Source organism: Propithecus coquereli, unplaced genomic scaffold (genome assembly GCF_000956105.1).
Source record: "Propithecus coquereli isolate 6110/MARCELLA unplaced genomic scaffold, Pcoq_1.0 Scaffold560, whole genome shotgun sequence".
NCBI classification, from domain to species: domain Eukaryota; kingdom Metazoa; phylum Chordata; class Mammalia; order Primates; family Indriidae; genus Propithecus; species Propithecus coquereli.
Genome location: NW_012151508.1, coordinates 929,999 through 951,569, shown reverse-complemented (window position 1 = coordinate 951,569; position 21,571 = coordinate 929,999). Strand labels below are relative to the sequence as shown.

At 51.4% G+C, this 21,571-nt stretch overlaps 1 protein-coding gene across 1 annotated transcript in view; it reads left to right on the top strand.

Annotated features, from left to right (window-relative positions):
- The window catches only part of SALL3 (spalt-like transcription factor 3), a 16,836-nt gene extending 12,385 nt beyond the window's left edge, over positions 1 to 4,451 (top strand). The window contains exons 3-5 of the mRNA XM_012657819.1: positions 15 to 1,909; positions 2,126 to 2,463; positions 4,020 to 4,451. Of these exons, the coding sequence (XP_012513273.1) occupies positions 15 to 1,909; positions 2,126 to 2,463; positions 4,020 to 4,451 (2,665 nt within the window). The remainder of the gene's footprint in view (positions 1 to 14; positions 1,910 to 2,125; positions 2,464 to 4,019) is intronic.
- The last annotated feature ends 17,120 nt before the right edge of the window (positions 4,452 to 21,571 follow it).

The following is a 21,571-nucleotide window of genomic DNA, read 5'->3' as shown; positions in this document are numbered from 1 at the left end:
GGCGCGGCCCCCAGCCTGCCGGGCCCCGGCCTGCCCGGCGCGCTTCTACCTCACACCTCCGCGAGCAGCGTCATCTTCCCCAACCCGCTGGTCAGCATCGCGGCCACGGCCAACGCCCTGGACCCGCTGTCGGCCCTCATGAAGCACCGCAAGGGCAAGCCGCCCAACGTGTCGGTGTTCGAGCCCAAGGCCAGCGCCGAGGACCCCTTCTTCAAGCACAAGTGCAGGTTCTGCGCCAAGGTCTTCGGCAGCGACAGCGCGCTGCAGATCCACCTGCGCTCGCACACGGGCGAGCGGCCCTTCAAGTGCAACATCTGCGGGAACCGCTTCTCGACCAAAGGCAACCTGAAGGTGCACTTCCAGAGGCACAAGGAGAAGTACCCCCACATCCAGATGAACCCCTACCCCGTCCCGGAGTACCTCGACAACGTGCCCACCTGCTCGGGCATCCCCTACGGCATGTCGCTGCCCCCGGAGAAGCCCGTGACCACCTGGCTGGACAGCAAGCCCGTGCTGCCCACGGTGCCCACGTCCGTGGGGCTGCAGCTGCCCCCCACCGTCCCCGGCGCCCACGGCTACGCCGACTCCCCCAGCGTCACCCCCGCCAGCCGCTCCCCGCAGAGGCCCTCCCCCGCCTCCAGCGAGTGCACCTCCCTGTCCCCCGGCCTCAACAACCCGGAGTCCGGCATCCTGGTGGCCGCTGAGTCCCCGCAGCCGCTCCTCAGCGCGTCCCTGACGAAGCCAGAGCCGCTGGGCCTGCCCGGCACGAACGCGAGGGCGGGGGACACCCCGGCCGCAGGCCCGGCCTGCTCAGCGCCCACGTCTGCGGCCAGCGCCATCCCGGCCGGCGACGCGTCCGCGGGCCTGGGCAGCCCCGGGCTCTCGGCGGTCCCCGACCCGTTCAAGGCTCAGTTTCCCTTCGGCGGGCTGCTGGACTCCATGCAGACTTCAGAAACCTCAAAGCTGCAGCAGCTGGTGGAGAACATCGACAAGAAGATGACGGATCCGAACCAGTGTGTCATCTGCCACCGCGTGCTGAGCTGCCAGAGCGCCCTGAAGATGCACTACCGGACGCACACCGGCGAGCGGCCCTTCAAGTGCAAGATCTGCGGCCGCGCCTTCACCACCAAGGGCAACCTGAAGACGCACTTCGGCGTGCACCGCGCCAAGCCGCCCCTGCGGGTGCAGCACTCCTGCCCCATCTGCCAGAAGAAGTTCACCAACGCCGTGGTGCTGCAGCAGCACATCCGCATGCACACGGGCGGACAGATCCCCAACACGCCCCTGCCCGAGGGCTTCCAGGACGCCGTGGACCCGGAGCTCGGCTACGAGGAGAAGAGCGCGGAGACCCTGAGCGGCTACGACGATGACGTCGACGACAATTCCATGGAGGAGGACGCGGAGCTGAAGGACGCCACCAGCGACGCGTCCAAGCCGCTGCTGTCCTTCGCGGGGTCCTGCCCGCCCTCGCCGCCCTCGGTCATCTCCAGCATTGCCGCCCTTGAGAATCAGATGAAGATGATCGACTCTGTCATGAACTGCCCGCAGCTGACCGGCCTGAAGTCCGTGGAAAATGGGTCCGGGGAGAGTGACCACCTGAGCAACGACTCCTCGTCGGCCGTGGGCGACCTGGAGAGCCGCAGCGCGGGCAGCCCGGCACTGTCCGAGTCCTCGTCCTCGCAGGCGCTGTCCCCGGCCAACAGCAATGGCGAGAGCTTCCGCTCCAAGTCGCCGGGCCTGGGCGCCCAGGTGGAGCCACAGGAGATCGTGCTCAAGACTGAGAGGCCAGACAGCCCGCCCCCTGCGCCGGGAAACGGAGGCGCCCTGGACCTGACAGCTGGCCCCCCTGGCCGGCCAGCCATCAAGGAGGAAGCCCCCTTCAGCCTGCTGTTCCTGAGCAGAGAGCGGGGTAAGTGTTGGAGCACTGTGTGTGGTGTCTGTGGCAAGCCCTTTGCTTGCAAGAGCGCGTTGGAAATCCACCACCGCAGCCATACTAAGGAGCGTCCGTTTGTCTGCACGGTCTGCAGGCGCGGGTGCTCCACTATGGGTAATTTAAAACAGCACTTACTGACGCACAGATTGAAAGAGCTGCCTTCTCAGGTGTTTGACCCCAACTTTGCTCTAGGTCCCAGCCAAAGCACTCCTAGCCTGGTCTCCGGCACGGCGCCCATGATCAAAACGGAAGTGAACGGCCACAGCAAGGCCATCTCGCTGGGCGAGGGCCCGCCGCTGCCGGCGGGAGTCCAGGTCCCTGCTGGGCCTCAGACAGTGATGAGCCCGGGCCTCGCGCCCATGCTGGCCCCCCCGCCGCGCCGGACGCCCAAGCAGCACAACTGCCAGTCCTGCGGTAAGACCTTCTCCTCGGCCAGCGCCCTGCAGATCCACGAGCGAACCCACACAGGGGAGAAGCCGTTCGGCTGCACCATCTGCGGCAGGGCCTTCACCACCAAGGGCAACCTCAAGGTAAGAACACGGCAGGCCCTGGCTGCCTCGGCTCCCAGGGCCACGAGGGGACTTACCCATGGATGGCCACATCCGCCGCCTGCCTTAGACACATCAGCAGGGTCCTGCTCTGGGCCAGAGGAATGAGATGCCTTGCGTGTGAGCGTGTGTGCATGTTTGTATGTGCGTGATGTGTGCTGTGTGGGGTCATGTATGTGTGTGCAATGTGTGCTATATGGAGCCTTGTATGTATGTGCATGTGAACGTGTGTGTATGTTTTATGTATGTAATGTGCGTGGGGGTGTAGTGTCATGTATGTATGTGCATGTGTGTGTGCATAGTGTATGGTATGTGGGTCATGTATGCATATGAGCGTGTGTGTAATGTGTATGGCAGTCGTGTGTGCATGTGAGTGTGCACGTACATGTGTGGCATTGTGTGTGTTGTGTTTTCACACGTGTAGCGTGTGTGTCGTGTGCGTGTGGTGTGTGTGGTATGTCTCATGTGTGCATGCACACACACTGGTGCGGCGGCATCCCGTTAAGCGGCTGTGAGAGGAACTCGAGTCTGGGCTTCTCCCTTCCAGGGGCTCGTGGAGCTGAGCATCTGATGGCTGCGGCCTGTTTTGGGGCTGCGGGGAGGGCGCACACTTTGCAACTTAGTGGGCAGGCCCAGGGCCCAACGCTGTCTTGAGTCTGATACAAAATAAGCGTAGCCTTTAACGCTCACACATCGTACAAATAAGGCAAAGCTAAGGAGTGCTCAGCGGCTTCTAGAGGCTTCTGTCCTGTCCACGTGGCTGCCCAGAGGGCCCACGGAGGCGCGTGGTGAGAAGCTCGCAGGTGTGAGGCAGGAAAGAGCAGACAGGGTGTCTGTGTGAGATCGCGGCCACGCCGTGCGTGCTCGGGAGTGCAAGGTGTGAGGACGGGCGGGGTGACGCCTTCAGGCCTGTGCTTTTGCCCGATCTCAGCTCAGAGGGCTGTTTCCGTCCCGGGTACAGCGCACATTCGCGAAGCCGGCGTGCGTGGGCCTCTGCAGCGGAGAGATCGATACCTGTGCCTCCGTGGGTGTGCGTCGGTGGAATGGGGGCCGCTGGGGGCCCGCTGGCCTCAGGTGGCCCCGGGATGCTTTAGAATTCATGTTTCTTGCTTGTTTGAGAGAAAGCAGGAGGAGAGACGCAAAGAGTTCGAGTATTAGAAGATGTAGGGGGCGAGGGCACACAGGAGAGCCGGGGCCCGGCTGAGGCAGTGGGGCAAGACCCTTGAGCCTTGGAGTTCTAGAACATTCTCTGGTTGGCCTCATAGCTTTTACACCTTAAGGGAAAAGTTATTCCCACGTGTGTCTGTGGAAAGAACATGTTCATTGACTTACATTTGCCGGTTTTGACTTTGTATCCAGTAAGATGAGGTGTTCCCTATGTGAGCAGAAGGCGCTCAGAAAAGCTCTCCCGAGTGTGCTCTGTTGTCCTCACACACGCTCAGGATGGGGTGGCGCTTGTGCGACGGTACGGACAGGACAGCTCCGCCTCGCGTGTGTGGACTTGCTTACCTGTGGGCTGTTTCTCGTGTCTCACACAGGTGCACATGGGGACACACATGTGGAATAACGCCCCCGCCCGGCGTGGCCGCCGCCTCTCGGTGGAAAACCCCATGGCGCTGCTAGGGGGTGACGCCCTGAAGTTCTCGGAAATGTTCCAGAAGGATCTGGCAGCTCGAGCAATGAACGTCGACCCCAGTTTCTGGAACCAGTACGCTGCAGCGCTCACCAATGGGCTCGCCATGAAGAACAATGAGATCTCTGTCATCCAGAACGGAGGCGTCCCCCAGCTCCCAGTGAGTCTGGGGGGCGGCGCCATGCCCCCCCTGGGCACCGTGGCCGGGGGCATGGACAAAGCGCGCACCGGCAGCAGCCCGCCCCTCGTGGGCTTGGACAAGGCCAGCTCGGAAACGGCAGCCAGCCGTCCCTTCACGCGGTTCATCGAGGACAACAAGGAGATCGGCATAAACTAGCCGAACGCCCCGCGGCTCGCCCCACGCGTCCCTTCCTGGGTCCGTGTTCCCAAGTTGGAGCGTCAGGCTCGGACCCTTCTTGCCAGGTCCTCACTAAGATTTTACTCGTCACAGAAAATATTTCCACCGTGTGGCTGCCGGGAGGTCATCTCGTAAGCGCTGCGGGCGCCTCCCTCGAGTGTGACTGCTCTCGAGACCGCCGCAGCCTTTTAAATCAATTTCAGTCAAAAAAAAAGAAGTGCTGGAAAACCGCGTTAGGAACAGGAAGCACTCAGACCACATCCGCTCGCTCCTCCTGAAACCTAGTGATCTCTGCGGGAGGGGGAGGCTGTCCCATGCGGGGTCCCAGTGACGCTCGTGTGCTGGTTTTGTTTGAATTGGTCAGAAACTTGAACTATGTTTTTAGAACTCTTCATCTAAAGAAGTGGTTTCGTCCTCCCAATGCTGTGTATCACGACAGTATCTTCGTCTGTAGTATTTATAATGTTAAGATTATGCGGGTAACAGACAATATAAGAGCCCCAACCTTAAATGAAGCTTTTGTACTGCAGAATACATCTGGCTATGTGATTTTTTTTTTAAAGCAAGATTTGTTTTACCATAAATAAGTGGATTATTTCAATGCAGGCAAAATTGTGACGTTCTATTGGGAAAGATAGCATGCTTTCTGTGTGCAAGTACCTGTCAGTAACAAGCCTTTTTTTTTTTTTTTTTTTTTTAATTTAAATGTTTGTAGCTGCTATGTGGACAGTTGTTTTCTAGTGTGGTCTGTAGCCCAATGATTGGGAAATAAGTTACAGACAAACATCACCGTAAATTATTCACAACATTATAAACAGTTGTGAGTAAATATTTGACATTATCAAAGCTGTACAATAAAAAGGTAATGTTTGTATAATGTGGTTGCAAACTCTTAATTTATACTATTGCACTTTTAGTATTTTGTATTAGGGAGGTTTGTCTATAATTCGAAAATTTAAAAAAATGTAAAGTATTTTATAAATAGTACTTCGGTTTAAGGAAAATGAAAAAAAAAACTGTTACAGTTTCTTGTTTTGTCTTAAGGTCAAACAATATGAGAAATCTATGCTACTTAAACACAAAAGCCACCGAGACTTGTCAGCTCCTCAATAAAATAGGGCCTGCCGTTTCTTAAATTAAAATGATTTATTTAACTTTTTTACAAAGCCCATTTAAAAACTGTGACCACCCCTATCGAAACTGGGATGAATTAATCTTAGGACTGTGACAGCAGTGCGAGCCAGGAAAGGACTAGAACGCTGGGCAGGTATAATTTCCCCGTGAGCTGCTCTGTCTCTTTCTCACACACCACAGACGGGATTTTGACTTCCTCGGGGCGCTGGCCACTGAGTGCAATGAACCGGAGAGATAGCAAGTGTCCGGCAGAACAATCGGTCATAACTTCGGAATTTTCTTCGTTCCTGGTTTATTTATTATCTTCTCAGACGAAAGCTAAGCACCGCATCCTCTGATCATTCAGAATACAATCTCACGCCGACGACGGAGTCTAACCTGCGTCCGGTAAGGAGAGGGGCAGGAGCTGGTTGGCAGGGCTGGCTCAGAGCCTGGCACAGTGTCGCGTGTACTACCTCATTTTTGTGCGTCGCAGGCGTGTGGAACCTGGCGCTGTGCACTTCCAACAGCAGCGTCGTTCAGGAGACGCGAGGGTAGCTGGGTGGCGGTGCGAGCGGCCCTGCAGAAAGATCGGACAGTGAAGTCTTCTCAGTTGAGACAGAAAAACAACAATCTTTCTAACAACAGAATCACTGTAGGAGGATGGGCTATTCCTGCCAGCGTGTCATTTAACGAAAAGAGTTTCAAAGACTCATTAGCTGTTTATTTCTGTTGGAAATGAACAGCGAACTCTGCATCTCTGTTTTCCACGGTGGTGAGGTGTGACTTCCCCGGGTTACCCCATCTCTCCTCGCAGGATGAGTGATTGAGGGCGTCGCAGGCATTGGGAAGAGCAAACCCAGGTGGCTTAATGTTGCTGTGTTTCAGCAGTTGAATGTTCTGTTATTTATCTGTGTCCTTTTGGTGTGGCTTTTTTTTGTTAGTATTTCGTGCCATGTGGTGTTCTCTCTTCTCCCGAAAGGATGTGTATATAACTTAAGACGAGGAAAATGTAAAGTGCTGTAAATAAGATGGCTGATGAAGGTACAGTGAGACCGCGCTGTGTTCAGGGCCACGTCGTCCCTCTCTGCGTGGTGAAGAGAGACGCTATTTTTATATTATGACACCATGTGGGGCGAGGGGCCTCCCTGAACCAGCAGGGAGTTGTTACCTAGATCCAATATTTTTTATTATTAAATCTTGTGGCTTGACACATCTGCTGATCGAAATGGATGTCTTAGTCTAGGTTACTATTTTTGTCATATGGAATTGAATAAAATGCAGGATGTAATATTATTTCTGAATCGCGTTCCTTGATTGTTCCAACAGAAAAAGTGCAGTCTGAGGCGAGGGTCGTCTGTGGTGGACACACGTCCACGGTGTTTCTGCGAGGGAAGTCGGCGAGGGTTGACAGCTTAGATTTCAGCATTATCTAAGTGTATCTTGGTGGGTCCTGAAACTTTTATTTTTTGCTTTTTTCCAAAATAAAAATGCATCCTCCTAATTGTGGGGTTTTTTACATCTATGACGGAAGATGCCGTAGAAAACGCCCACGGCTCAGACTCTCAGCAGTATCCAAAAATGGCTGCACTCGGAACCGCCCGCCTGCACTAAGTGAAAATATCGGCTTTTCAGGCCACTTGAGCAAACAGACGTGCGTCAGGTCACATGACAGGAAAGGACGTGGACAGGGACGTGCTCTCAGTGTCCACCAAGGCAGGGGACGGCCGTGAGCCACGGACGTCAGCGCTGTGTGAGTTCCAGATGGGGAGCATACTGATTTGAAATAAGCTTTACCTCACTGATAATATTTGATAAGACTTAAAACTTTAAATAATTTTATAGCTCCTGGATTTCAAGATATATAATCCACTTCTTTTTCTTCTTTTTTTAAAAAAAATTTTTTTTAAAATAAGGAACTACTCATACCTAGAAGCCACAGAAATTTTTTTACCTGGGAAGTGCTGGACAACTTTTAAGGAATGAGAAAAGGTACTAACCACTAAACTAACCTGCCCAGGCCGGCCTTCCAGCAGGTAGCATAAGCCTTAGAAAATAAACCATGCTGATTTCAGTGCTAGAATAGAAATCATAAAATCTAAACTGACTAAATCAGATAGCAAATCAAATTTTTAAAAAGTAAGGAAATAGTAAAAATTCTACAGCCATTTAAAATAATTAATATAAATTAAAATGTAAGGGAAAAAGGATTTACTTCTTTTATTGCAAAAATACCTTCAGACATAAAATCAGAGGTGTTCTGGCTCATCCGGCCCGGACACGCATTTCCTCATGACGCCACCCACGGCCCCGGACGGCGCGTCAGAGAGTCGGAAATGCCAGCGGTCCCTAAAACTTATAGAAGTACATTTCTACCCTAAGTTTATTACAGGAACTGTTAACATGTAAACATTTGAACTAATTAAAAAGTGTTGCTAAAAGGCTAAAGAGCAATTGTTTTCAGACTCTCCACTGCTCAGTTTTGTCCCTGTGGAAGCTCGAGGCGTGGGGTTCCCTACCTGCCCTTCGCCGCGCTTGGCAGGGTCGCCCGGTCCCCACTTTGCGTTTTACAAAGCCGCGGCGGGCGTCGGGGTGTTTCTTTATTACTGGGCTGTGCACACGTTTCCAGCCCAAATCACTGTATTTATTGTGGTGGTTTGTCTAATGCCACAGAAGTCCAAACCCCTCATTTCTTTCTCCGGTGCGCGCTTGGAGCGGTGATAACCGTGCGCCTGTACCCCGCTAGCACCCCAGCCGGCCGGGCCGGGCTCCAGCCCTTTGTGTTAAAACCCTGTGCTCATTTGCTAATTACCGGTACCGAGATAAAGAGTGAGCACTTGTTTATTCCTTTGAAAAGTTTCTTCCGACACAGTGCTTCATTGAAAACAAGAGGGCGAGAAACGTTTATACCAGCACGTCTGTTTGCTGATTTTTAGCTGTGTTAAAATTTGATCTACAAAATATTCTACATAATACTAGGAAGAAAATTAAATTCCCCTTTCTTTTTCTCTTAAGAAGGAAATACTGGGTGTTAGTTCTCAGCATTCTTTGCGAAGGGGAAAGTTGAAATCACAGCCGAGGTGTTTTTCTCCCGTTCTCCTTCCGGCTTTTCTGCTGCCAGGTTGGCAGGCTGGAGCCCCCCTCCCCACCCCCAGTGGGTGTGCGCAGTGGGGGGCCCAGGGAGGGGGACTGAGCACAGAGAGGATTTCTCCACCTCCTCACCTGTAATAAAGAGGCAGACTTTGCTGATACTCCAATCCTTTCCAGTTCTAAAATTCCATGGTTTTTTTTAAAGAACTACCACTATTGTACACCTTTCTTTTTCCCCAAAAAATTCACTAGATAGACTGATGGTATTTATGTATAGAGAGAAAATATGAGTGATTACCTAAAAATATTCTTCCATAGATATGAAAAATCTATTACAAATAGATTACAAATCTATTACAAACTTTCCTAAAGAAACTATGTGGAATCGTTTTTTGACCATGAAAAAATGTGTTTGTATCTTTGATGTTAGAAAAAAATTGAACTTATTGATGCTTTTAAAAATGCAACTATATTTAAGGCAAAATAAAGTCAAGCTCTATGAGCATAATGGTTACTGCATATTCTATCAGAAAAGAGACTTTTAAAACTTATTTGCTTTTTCCATGTGTATGACGCACAGGTACGTACACAGGCCCTCATTAGGAAAATACACATTCAAAAGAGTAAACAATTTAAAGCAATGGTTATTTCTTACTGGTCTTTAGTAAAATATTAGAGAACCTGAACTCTTACCATTGGTGTTAGTGTCCTGAATCATAACTCTGTCTGCAGTTTTGGTCTTTTTTCTTTGAAAATATCACAGACTGTAATTTGGACAGACCACCTCTAGCGCACACACTCACGACTGACTTAGCTTCGCACGGAGCACGGACAGCCTAGTGGGAAAATCAGAAAGTTGGCAAGACAAAAAAAGCAGAGATGTCACTGGTGTCAGATTATGTTTGTGTTCTGTTCTGTTAAAAGTTCTTTACATCAATAAATGAAAAACAAACGACTCACAGGTCATGCCATGCAGGGAAAGATGCAAGAACTTGTTCCTATCAGTGTGAATCGCCCACTGTATATGATTCAAACATGTGGAAATAAATGTTTGATTACAGCAATTCCAAATGTGATTATTTGTGAACACGGGAAATTTGTAAACCCTGCCCCAATACTTTCTAAGTCAGTATAATACACATATTTTTAAATTACAGAATGATCTATAAACTAGAATTTTTATAGCAAAGTGTGAGTTTTTCCTTCATTCCCCGTGGTACTTTAGGTACTCACTAATTTCATTTATTTGAGTTTTTCTGGCTTAACTTAAAGAACATGTGAATTTTAATACCATTCACTCTTTACAAGTAGGGATAAAAATATCTCACAGACAAAATCATTGCTTTTTTATATAACTGGCAAATCTTTTGATTATAAGTATGTTGTAAAATGTTTCTATTTTATTTGATTCTTTTTTTCTATTTGCTGTATCAAGGACAACTTAAGAACAGCTTTCGGCACGACCTCAATTTACCCAGAAGAAGTAGGTCGTGCCCACCCACCCTGACACTGCTGCGGAAGGGGGGGTCTCTACGGCAAATGGCGACAGTCTTACAAATACGTCATGGAAAAGTGCATAAAGACTTCCCCATGCATTCACATTAACTTAAATTAGATTTTGCACACAAACCCATTTTACCCTTTGTTGTTCTTTTTTTCTTTCTGATCTTTGGTAACAAAGCATTTCGCTCTGCCGTGAAGTACGCAGGTGATCTGTTGGGCTGCGCACCTCACGCCACTTAAAGTGTTAGGCGTAGGACCGGCAAGAAAAGCGTTTTGTAACCCAGACATTTTAAGTCGAGATTCTTAAAAATTGTACTGATGATTCAAAAGATGTAGGTACTGTTAAGGCTTTTTCTTTTTAAAGATGACAGTTCGGTTATTTGACACTGACCTGTAGACTCTCACGCTGAATAGTAAGTTGAACCAGCCTGTGATTCCACCCAAGGCACTGCGAGATCTGTATTTATTGCTTACTGAGAAAAGAGCTGCAAAAACCTCACAATTTCACGGAGGGGCTTTAGGTGATTTGGGAAGATGAACTTCACCAATAAATATTTGTAAATAGTTTTTCCTGAGAAAAACTCTAAACGTTTGTCATCAGCTCATAGGATTTGACAGTAAAGCCCAGCGCATCCTTTACGTCAACGAGCCCGGCCGGTGCCGTGACTGTCCTCGCCTCCTTGGAGACCCCGCGTGCCCGTTCTCACGGCGCCGTCTCTTACCGGGAATGAGCTCACGGCTCGGTTACTCTGTTTCTTCCATTTCTGTTTTAACCTTGACCCTGCCCACCACCTCCGCCAACCATCTGCTGAAGAGCAGGCGTAGACCAAGTTTTAAGTCACAATAATAATTCGGTTATTTTCCAGGATGGCCCCTGAGGCTAAGCTCTGAACCCAATAATCTTTTTCTTCCACTGGCCTGAATGAGATTCTCAATCTTAGAAACACACACTCACTCGTCTTCAAAGAAATGAAAATCGTGGCTGGACTTGGTATTTAACTGAAGACAAATTCAAGATTTTCTCAAAAGCCCTGAAAAAGGAAACTCAGAGATGAGTTACTGTCTTGACACCCTCCCTTGACTGCTGGTTTCGATTTGGCACAAACGAAGGGGGGTCCGGTGGGGTTCAGACCCATGCGCTGACCGGGCACAAAACAAGTCCGTGTGTCCACCCGCCGCCTGCCTGAAGCACACGTTGTAAACCTGTTGAGAGGGGTCGCGAGTGTGCGTGTGTGTGTGTGTGTGTGCATGTGTGTGTGTGTGTGTTTGAGAGAGACAGTGAGAGAGAGGCCGCGGCAGAGCAAATACGTTCGCTGCCTGCCTCAGAGATCAGTGCCTGTTGCCCAGGACTGACCGACAGACGGGAGCATTGGCGGGTGGAAGCTCCGTTTGCCTGCAGTGTGTGGTTGATGGAATTTAGCTTCATTGGCTTTGGGAGCATTAAAAAAAATTGTAGGCTATGTAAAAATAATAAATGCTATAAAATATTAATGGTATTTATAATCACAGAAAAAACATCACCACGTCCAAATATCTAGTCTTCAGGAATGGACTACAAAGAGAACATAAGTATAGTAAGATCTTGCAGAGAAATGGCATTGCCTGTCTTTTGATGGAAGTTCACTTTTAAAAATCTTCTTAAATCCTAATCTTTGTCCTGCAAGTCTATGATAAGGACTAATTTAAATTGTTTCGGTCTTTATTACAACATTTAGTGGAAATTCCTACTTTATTGGGAAGCTGTATGGACCTGAGTGACTGTTTAAAATAAGAATCAACTTTCTAAGAACAGGTACCCGTCATCCAGCTCAGCAAACATCTATTTGTCCAGAATAACAAGCTGAAGTTTTTAAGTTGAAAATAATGCTGAGCTTAATTATTTATCAATGCATACTCCCTGAGATAAGAAAATGCTAGCTTTTCTCAACTTCTTAGACACAGATAAAGCAGTTAGCATATGTTTGCAAGGCTGACTTAATTATTATTATATTAGAAAATATTCAAAATTTCACAATCATTTAAATAGTCACATGCTTGGTATTACTTGTGTTTTCCCTGCTTTTGTAATTAAACAGATTGGAGCTTTTGTTTCAGTGTGCTGCAGTTCCATCGGCAGAGTGCTTGCAGGGTGCTGGGTGAGTCAGAATCTCATTCAGGACGCGAGTCGCCAGTTAAGGAGTGTGGGGGTGAGGATGGAGAGACCGTGGCAGGAGCCACAGCTCTCCCTGCCCCGTGGGAAACCTCACTGGCTTTTGTCCTAAGAGCTGTTGGTGACTTTCAATGTCCTTTGATTTTTAAGTAGAGTTAGCTTCATTTGGAAACAGGAAACCAACATAAAACATTCCAACTTTTCTAAATATTTAAAATAGTTTCCAAAATTAAAATGTGGCAAAGCAAGGTTTCTGGCCACACAGGTGCCCGAAGCCACAGGCGAGGAGGGAAGGTGCAGGGCTGGGGGTGGCCCCGCCTTTCTGCAGCTGTTCTGTGACCTGCGCGGGGAGCCCCAGAGCTCTGGTCCAGGGGCCGTGGGCACGTGCAAATTAGCTTTTGACACTGGCTTCTTGGATGATGACCAGGTCCCACGTTGGCTGGCGTTGTTTCTTTGAGGTTCTCACCTGTCCAGGGGCCGCAGGCCTGCGGGGTGCTGGGGGTGTCACACGAACATTCCTAAGTGCGGGCCCCCGCCTGGCGGTGGCAGCAGCTGAGGCCTGGATCCACTGGCGGGTGCGCTGGGCCAGCCCCTGCGCAGTCCCCACTCGCTGCCCGGACACCACGCCGGCTGCTCGTGCCGCACGCTGCGACCCTGCCCCTAAGGCTCCTGTCGATGGACTTTAGCTTGATTGGCTTTGGGAGGATTAAAACAATAATTGTCCCCCCTAGGACAGAGTCCCCCCCAGGACAGGGTCTAAACGTGGGGCTGGTGGGCTCCAGGCGGCCAGCCCGACAGGTGGGAGGGCAGCCCCCGCCGTTTCCCCGTGTGTGGCCAAAGTGCAGCGGGAAAGCCGAGTGCCTGGGACCTTCCGGGCCTGGACGGTTCCCGGAGCTTCAGGAGGGCTGCGGCTCGCTCCGCTGGAGCGGAGGCTGTTTGTCCAGGTCCCGCCCGCGCCAAGACGTGAAGTCAACGCAGAGTCCCTGCCCTGGGAGGGAGGACCCTGTCCTCAGGGGAGACCCTGTTCTGGGGGGACCCTCATCCTAGGGGGAGGACCCCATCCTAAGGGGGTAGGACCCCATCTGGCGGGAGGACCCCACCCTGGGGGGGAGACCCCGTCCTGGGGGCCCAGGGCCAGGTCTCTGTGAGCTGGCGGGAGGCTGAGCCCCGTCCCCCGTCCCCTTTCAACCTGCCCCTCTGCGCCCCAGGCAGGCGCTCTCTGACAGTGCCTTGGGTGTCCGAATCCGCCTGCCCTGTTGGGTCCCGTTCGGTTCCACACGTCGCGGGTGATGCCCCGCTGTTCTATTTCAGACTCTCTGATGTTCTGGATCCGCAGGCTCAGAATAACCCACCCGCGGCCAGTAGGCACCTGGGCTTCGGGCAGCTGCGGGCCCTGCCTTGGCCGGGCCAGAAAGCGGGTCCCTGGTCGGGGACCTGCGACAGCTCCAGGTGGGAGGGAGCTGGATCTGAAGCATCAGCGTCCTGGGGGACTGCATTAGTTAGTTAGCTGTGATTACTGAACATAACGGCAGAGTTAGTCCAGAATTAGCCCAAAAATTAATATTACACTTCACAGTTTAGAGGGAAGGATTCCAACAAAGAAAGCTCTATAGCTGGGACATCTAAGGATGCTAAAATAAGACAAAAACACTTCTTAAATCCCTCTCTACCATTCCTGACCTTTTCAGTGGATGACAGGCGACAGGTAGACAATAGAGGACTGATGGATGGGTATTGGTAGATGCCTCCTGCCTCCTCTGTGCAGGGCGCTGTCGGCAGGAGAGGGAGGCCAGCGCGCTGGGTGTCTGCCCTGGGGAAGCCGCGTCTCGCAGGAGACAGGCCGTGCTCAGCCCACAGCTGGTGCCCGTGGCACGTCCACCCTCCACGACTTGTCCCACGTCCCCTCCTTGGAGGTGTTTTGTCCCACGGAACAGGGGTTCCCCACCTGTGCGGGCATCAGTGTCGGCTGGGGCTTGGCAAAACCACAGGTTCCTGGGCCCACCCCAGACTCTGACTCAGCAGGTCTGGGGGGACTTGAAAATTTGCTTTCCTCATCGTTACCTGGAAGATGCGGGCACTTTTCGAGCCACTGATGTAAAGACCAGCGCAGTTCTGCGTCCCCATGGCTCATGGGAATCACTCTCAATTTCTTCCCTTCGAAAACTCGGGGTGCCTCTCTCCAGACCGATCGAATCAGAATGTCCAAGGGCCGAGCCCAGGTGTCGATCCACACACAGCCAGGACCTAGGACTCCCGCCTACACCAGGACTTTCCAAATCCGTAACACCGTGCAGGTCACCTGGGCATCTGCTAAAGTGCAGATTCTGGCTCACAGGTGGCGGCGGGGCCTGGCATCCTGCCTTTCTCCCGAGATCTCAGGGGGTGCTGCTGGCCTCGGGGCCACACTAATCAAAGGTAGAGGGAAAGGAAGCTTCGCATAGTGCCTGAAGACGGAATTGGCCCTTGGGCTGTCAGGAAATATGGAGGTCTGTCTGCAATACCACCCTAGGCACCCACATCCAAGACCCTTGCTCTACTGGTTAAGTTTGCATTTGGCTACAGATAGTAGAAACCCCATTTAATAGCTTAAATATGGGTTGTTTTTCTCATATAACCCAAAGCCCAGAACTAAGTAGTTCTGGAGATAGCTGAGTGGCTCGTCGATGCTGCCAGAAGCATTGATGTGTGGGTTTGTTCTCACGCTGCTGCCCTCATGACCACAGGATGGCTGCCACACTCCCAGGCATTGCACTCATGCTCCCGTCAAAAAGAAGAAAGAAAATCAGAGCTCACAAAGCCTGGAAGCCAATCCCCAGCTCCTTACCAGAAAAGTAAAAGCTTCCTTAGAAACCCCATTCAGCAGGCTTCTGCTTGGGTTTCCTGGGCCAGCACTGTGTCCTGTGGCGACTCCTAGCTGGAAAGTGAGTAGGGAGAACAGCTGGATGAGACACCAAGTTGGAGAATCAGCACTTCCTTCTACAGCCCCCCAGCCTGGCGCCCTGAGCAGGTGTGCCCGCGAGGCCTCAGTAATGCTTGGCCGGCAGAATCTTCCAGGCCATCTCTGTCTGGCTGACCTGTGAACAGTGCAGGTTAGTGGGTGTCTCGCTAACGCTTGATGACGCTGGCATTATGACCGCAGAGACCTAAGTTTGAGCTGCAGCTCTCTTGCTCGTAGCTTTGAACAACAGGCCACTACTGTGCTTGCTGAATCTTAAATTCAGGGTTTGTAAACTGGGGTCCAGGGTCCTGCCTTGCCGGGCTTCTGTGAGGATTACCTGAGCTAATGTCCGCACCTTACCGGCACGACACCGTGTTACTGGGGACCTAGCTCTGTCCAGAAGGCCTCCCCGGCTCTTCCCGCGGAGTCACCCCTCCTAGAGGAGGCCATCAGCAGTTGATAAGTGCAGCAGCGAGGAGACCAGACGTGCGGTCTCCAACCCCCTGTGGCAGCGCTGGGGGGAAGCCGGGGACTGCAGTAGTCCAGGTGCCGTGGATGGTGTGCCTACCAGCGACTCCTAGCAGGACAGGCTGAGCGGGAGTGGGCAGGCAGCAGGAGACAGACAGCGCGCAGCACCCCACGGACTCTGGGGTCTGTGTATCTGAAGTTAGGGGTGAGGCTCGGCCCGAGAGTGGGACGGAGGAGGCTGGCGTCTGTGAGGGGGTCAAACTCGACGACGTGGGTGTGGAGTAAAGGGCTGGGCGCCCTGAGCTCTGACATGAGTGGAAGCAGGCGGGCCGCTGACAGAGCCAGGACTAACGGGACAGTTAGTCCCGGCCGCCGTCGCCTGGGACGGGGTCCCCTGCCACCGCGGGGCTTTGGCTCCACGAAGCGGCGTGTGCGGTGATCACAAATGTTCCCACTTCCCAGCCACGTTCCGGCCGTTGCCTACGGGTGGGTTTCTGGCCTGCTCCAATTCCTTTGTGTCTGCTGTAGCGTCTTCTCGTGTTTCGGTTTGCGCGTCGGGGGGACGCCTGCAAGGCCTGGGGCCGCCATTTCGCCCGACACCTGCGAGTGCCAGCGCCGTGTTCAGCCGTGAGAGCTGTTTCCCACAGGCCTGCGTGTTAGCAGGGTGTCCCCTCCAGCGCGGTCGCGCTCACGAGGGGACATCCCACAGGTGGGCTCTCACCTTAGTGCACCAGCCCCAAAGCCTTGCACACTGTAAGCGTCCTATAAACATTTGCTGATGAACTGAAATTACTGTCATAAATGCAGAAGTATTCTCAGAATTTCAAAGAAGTTTGGGTGAACCAAGAGGGAAACCGATTGCGAAGAACTTTGATCTTTCTACTTTTCTCGTTTCTTTAAATAGTAGTTATCGACGGGGACGCTGACTGGGTTTCTGCACTCACACCCCGTGTTCGGTGTAATCGTGCGGGGAACTGCGGTGCAGGTGAGGATTACTCGAAAAGAAAGGGTGTCATCGGTGAATGCTCTGGAAGCCTTGCAAATTTGAGAGGATAAATTGAAATTTTACAGGACTAATGAGTTTTTGAAAACTGTTAGCCAGGCTTGTCCAAACCATTCTCTCCCTATTTAAGATTTTCTAAATTAGAAACTCAGAAATTTCAGTAGCTGTTTGGTCCTGGAATGAATAAACAGCGCAAAGTAGATGGTGTGTTTCCATTTATTAAACTTACATTGTATCTCGCTTCCGTCGTGATCACAGTATATGATTCTTATCGCAATTGGCTGTGTGTTCAGAGCACTTACTTTGTTGAGCCAAGATCTAGATACTTTGTAACCATCACTGGAATTCAGCTGTCAGAAAGGATTCAATTCTAGGCATTTACATTTCATTTTTAGATGTACTGTGGTATCCTGGAACATTTTCATATAAACCTAAAATTAAATTTTGAAGTACATGCACTATATTTCTAAAATCATTCTTGGTTCAAAGAGTTTGTAACCTAGTGGTTATTAGAATCTTGGATTTGATTCTTGGGCTTAAGCCTTAGTGTCACATCTGAACTCACCTTCGTCACCGAGCACTGCTGTGGATCTGGAACCACATCTGAAGTGTTTGAATCCAGAAGGTTCACTGGTCGTGGTGAGCCTCCATACACCTGAGCTGGGCAGGTAACCGTTATTCTTATTGCAGTTGTCGACCATGTCATCTGTTGCCACTGGCAACTGCTTTAAATATTATTTGCCTCAATGTACATCCTTTGTTGCCGTAGGGAATTATCCCAGCATCAGTAAATTGTATTAATAGCTCACTTTGCATGTACACACTTCCATTGTGTGACATTCTGTAGCTGCATGTGAGGAATATGCTAACTATTCTTAAATACAAAATTTTCTTCCTAAGCAGATCATGTGAAGTTATTTTGTCTTTTGCAAAAAAAAAAAACATCGTCTGTAAAATATTTTATCTCCATTGTCTAGAAATGTTCTTAAATGAAATACAGATTAAAAAAATAAGTTTCTTACACTTTAATTGGCAATAATTTGAGAAATGATTACAAATTCTAAACTGTGTGTTTGGGGAGTGGGGTTGTTTTCTATTTATTGCCCATATCGAAAATAGCAGAGGTGTTTTGTTGACATGTTATGAATCTTTCAGACTACTGTTGAAACTTTAATCCAGACCATATTGACTTTAAAGCTAGAATAATTTATTCTGAAACCTTTACCTGTCACGTTCAGAATAAGCAGTCTGTACAGATGTCTCTCTCTCTTTTAAGCTGAAGCTACACTCATTCTGTTGCGAGGCGTGGTGGACCGTGGAACCGAATGTGCGAAACCCTGAAGTCCAAACTTTGTCAACGATCATCCCCAAGATGTCCGTCGGTGACACTCAGAAACTTGGAGCCTGACAATCTTGACTAAGGCCCGCGGTCACCAGCCCTTCTGTCCTCTTAGCGCCCGGTGGGGCTTCATCCATCCGTCCGCCGTCTCTAGTCTGAGCGCACTTCCCACCCTGCCTCCGACGGGCGTGGTGAGGACCCAGGCAGCCATTAAAAATTACCACGAACCGAGCGGCTTAAAACAACAGAAGTTTATTCTCTCACGGTCCTGGAGGCCAGAAGCCCAAGGTGAAGGTGTCTGCAGGCCCTGCTCCCACGCAAGCAGTTCTCCAGTTTACAGCAGTGCCTCCCCGGGGTGCTGACCCGGGCAGGGGTGTCGGCACTGCTGGGTCTGAGGCCGCCTCCGGGAGCTCCCCGCGCTGCACAGGTCATTGCGGTCGAATGACTCCCCACAGCCCATCGCCAGCCTCTCTCCTCACAGTAGCTGGGGTTGAAGAACAAAATATTCACTGCATGCTTGGGTTTCGTTGCTTAATTTTCGGGCTTATTTTATAGTCATCAACAGTGTAGCCATTTGTCAACAGAAACGGGCTTGGAAGAGCAGAGCTTCAAGCTAGCAGCCACGAGCTCCCCCAGCACGTGAGCTCTCCCGGAGCACGTGATGCGAGAGTCTGATCGGTGAGCAGGAGGCTCTCTGGCGACGTTGTGCGAGCCACAGCCAGGAGCCCTGAGCCTCCCTGGCTTGGAAACAGCAGAAGCGCCGCCCCTGGTCGGGGGGACGTACTGTAACAGGCATCCCGGGTGCCAGCCGGCTCCAAAGCCCGGTCTCTCCCCACCCCCTCGGGTCTGTGCTTGCTCAGCAATTGTCCCTCCAGCCTCACCGCCCATGCTCCTGTACCTGTCCACGCCGCGTGAATCCTTCATGCTTGTTCTTCTTTTATTCACGTTTACGTTTCCTCTAAATCCCCCGTGAAGCAGACCTACCTGCTTACAAAATATTGCAGCATGTAAAGCGGAGACCCGCGCTCCACTGTGCCTAAGTGGCTGTGAAATCTCCCCGTAGCCTTCAGAAAGTTACTCAATCTCTCCGAATCTGTTTTGCCAACTGTACAAGGAGGAGTAACTGTTACTCTGCTGTTGTATACTTGTATACTGTTATAAACAACGTGAGCACATTTTGCAGATTAAATAGTTAACATCTATGCCCAGAACATGGTCGGTACTCTCCAGAACTGGGGAGGAGCTAGGATTTTACCCTGCTACAAACTAACAGTGCATGTCCATGGACACGGGCAGACGACATGAGACTCCTGGGTCAGAGATGAAGGAGAGATTATCATTCACACCAGTACCAGGAGCCAGAGTCTTGGCACGCTGCACTGTCCCCCAAGCCTCACAGCGGGTGCAAAGAGGCCAGGTGAGCCCTGCACCCTGTTGCAGAGATGGAGGAGCCTTGAGCATGGTGCCGTCTTCTACAGGGGGCAGTAAGCCCTCGCCCCAGAGGAAGACATCATTTCTCTCCTCCAAGCCTGTAAGCAGCCCTGCCCATTGCTCCTGAGGAGACGCTATCTTCATCTTCCACGGCTGTTTGCTGCGTAAACGTTCTTGAAAAGACGGTCGAGAAAAACGGTTGTTCAGTGCCTTGCCCAAGGTGGGAAATCCTTTGGGAATTGTCTCCCAACAGAACTCAACCTGACTCCAGCAATGCCTTCCTCTCATGGAGAGATGCAACAGTTACAAAAACGGGGTATTTAATCAAGCTTGTCTAATACTGCAAATATTTACTGAAAAAAACACTCTGACTTTTATTAGCTAGAAAGATACAGGTGCTCACACCCAAACCCTGAGTAAATGCCAGGCGTGTGACTCCTCTCCAGCATGGAAGCCAGTGCGATCTTCGGACCATTTTCTCCTTTTGATTTTCTTTCACGAAACATAACATGGAAAATAAAACAAAACAAAAACAACGCAGTCACCTTAATATTGTGGCTGGATTGGCTAAAACTAATATAATAACAGCACTGAAGTATTTCTCACAATTGTCGTTGCCTAATTCACCTTCTGTGGATGACGCTGATGGAAAATTCCTTTCAAATGGGTGACTTTTTATGCTGAATCAATTTGGTTTGTAAGAAAAAGAAATGAAACCCAACAGCTGGGTGAAGCAGGGAAGCGTTTTCAATAGCGTCACTAGTCACTACGTAGGAAACGTTTCTGCTGTTGCTCTCATTTCTATTATTAAGAAAATCTCCTGGCCGGGCGCGGTGGCTCACGCCTGTAATCTGAGCTCTCTGGGAGGCCGAGGCGGGTCGAGACCAGCCTGAGCAAGAGCGAGACCCCGTCTCTACCAAAATTAGAAAGAAATTAATTGGACAACTAAAAATATATAGAAAAAATTAGCCGGGCATGGTGGCACATGCCCGTAGTCCCAGCTACTCGGGAGGCTGAGGCAGGAGGATCACTTGAGCCCAGGAGTTTGAGGTTGCTGTGAGCGAGGCTGACGCCACGGCACTCACTCTAGCCCGGGCAACACAGTGAGACTCTGTCTCAAAAAAAAAAAAAAAAAGACTCTTGCCCAGAGATATGTTCCCTTGTGAGCGACAGTGACAGTGTAAATGGTAAGAAAACCTGCCTGCCTGCTCAGCTGAGTCCGCAATCCTGGCGGGTGTGCGTGGTCCGAGCAGCCCTGACCGCCTCTGCTCGCGCGGCTGCGGCCGTCACCCCCACCTGCCCGGAGCTGCCCGCAGAGGCAGGGCGCGCGCCAGGTCGCGCCCACTTGTACCACTGTTCGCTTCCGCCCGTGGTGACCTTGTCGGAGTCACCCACACAGCACAGTATTGTTCCTCACGGCCCCATCAAATTAAATTGAGTGATTAGTCATCTCATCATTTTTACTGACAAACACAAGTTTGCATGGTTAAGCGTGTGCTTTCAAGCTGACCTCGGAGCGAAGCTCTCTGGACCCCACAGTGCTCAGAGCTCGGGGACGCAGCCCCGCCCGAGCCCCGCGCAGCCCACGTCTCCGCAGCACCCAGGGCCCCTCTGTCCTCCCAGAGCCCTGGAGCAGGGAGGTCCGGCAGGCAGAGGCCAGCGCGGCAGGACTGGGACCAGGCGGGGAGCACAGATGGCACCCCCTTTCGCAGCACAGGGAGGGGAGAAGACGCACCTGTGCGAAGAAACCGCGTGGAAGGACGCTCTGAGGCAGCCACGCTAGAAGGCTGAAGCGGGGCGGTTCTTTTCTAGGAGGCATGGGGGAGACTAAGAACCGGTAGAGTGGCTTTCGGGCCCCTCAGCCTGAGGCCCCTGAGGATTGCGAAGCACAGACAGTCACGCGGGGTCAAGCTGGGCGGGCGCATTGCCCGACCTGGCGTTCTAACCCCCCACATCCCTGGGCCCGCACTCGAAGCACAGGTGTGACCCCAAACTGCAGGGGCTCAGAGCACAGGAACAGGGGAAGCTTAACCTGCCTGTGGCTGCAGGTCGCACGGGCTCCTGC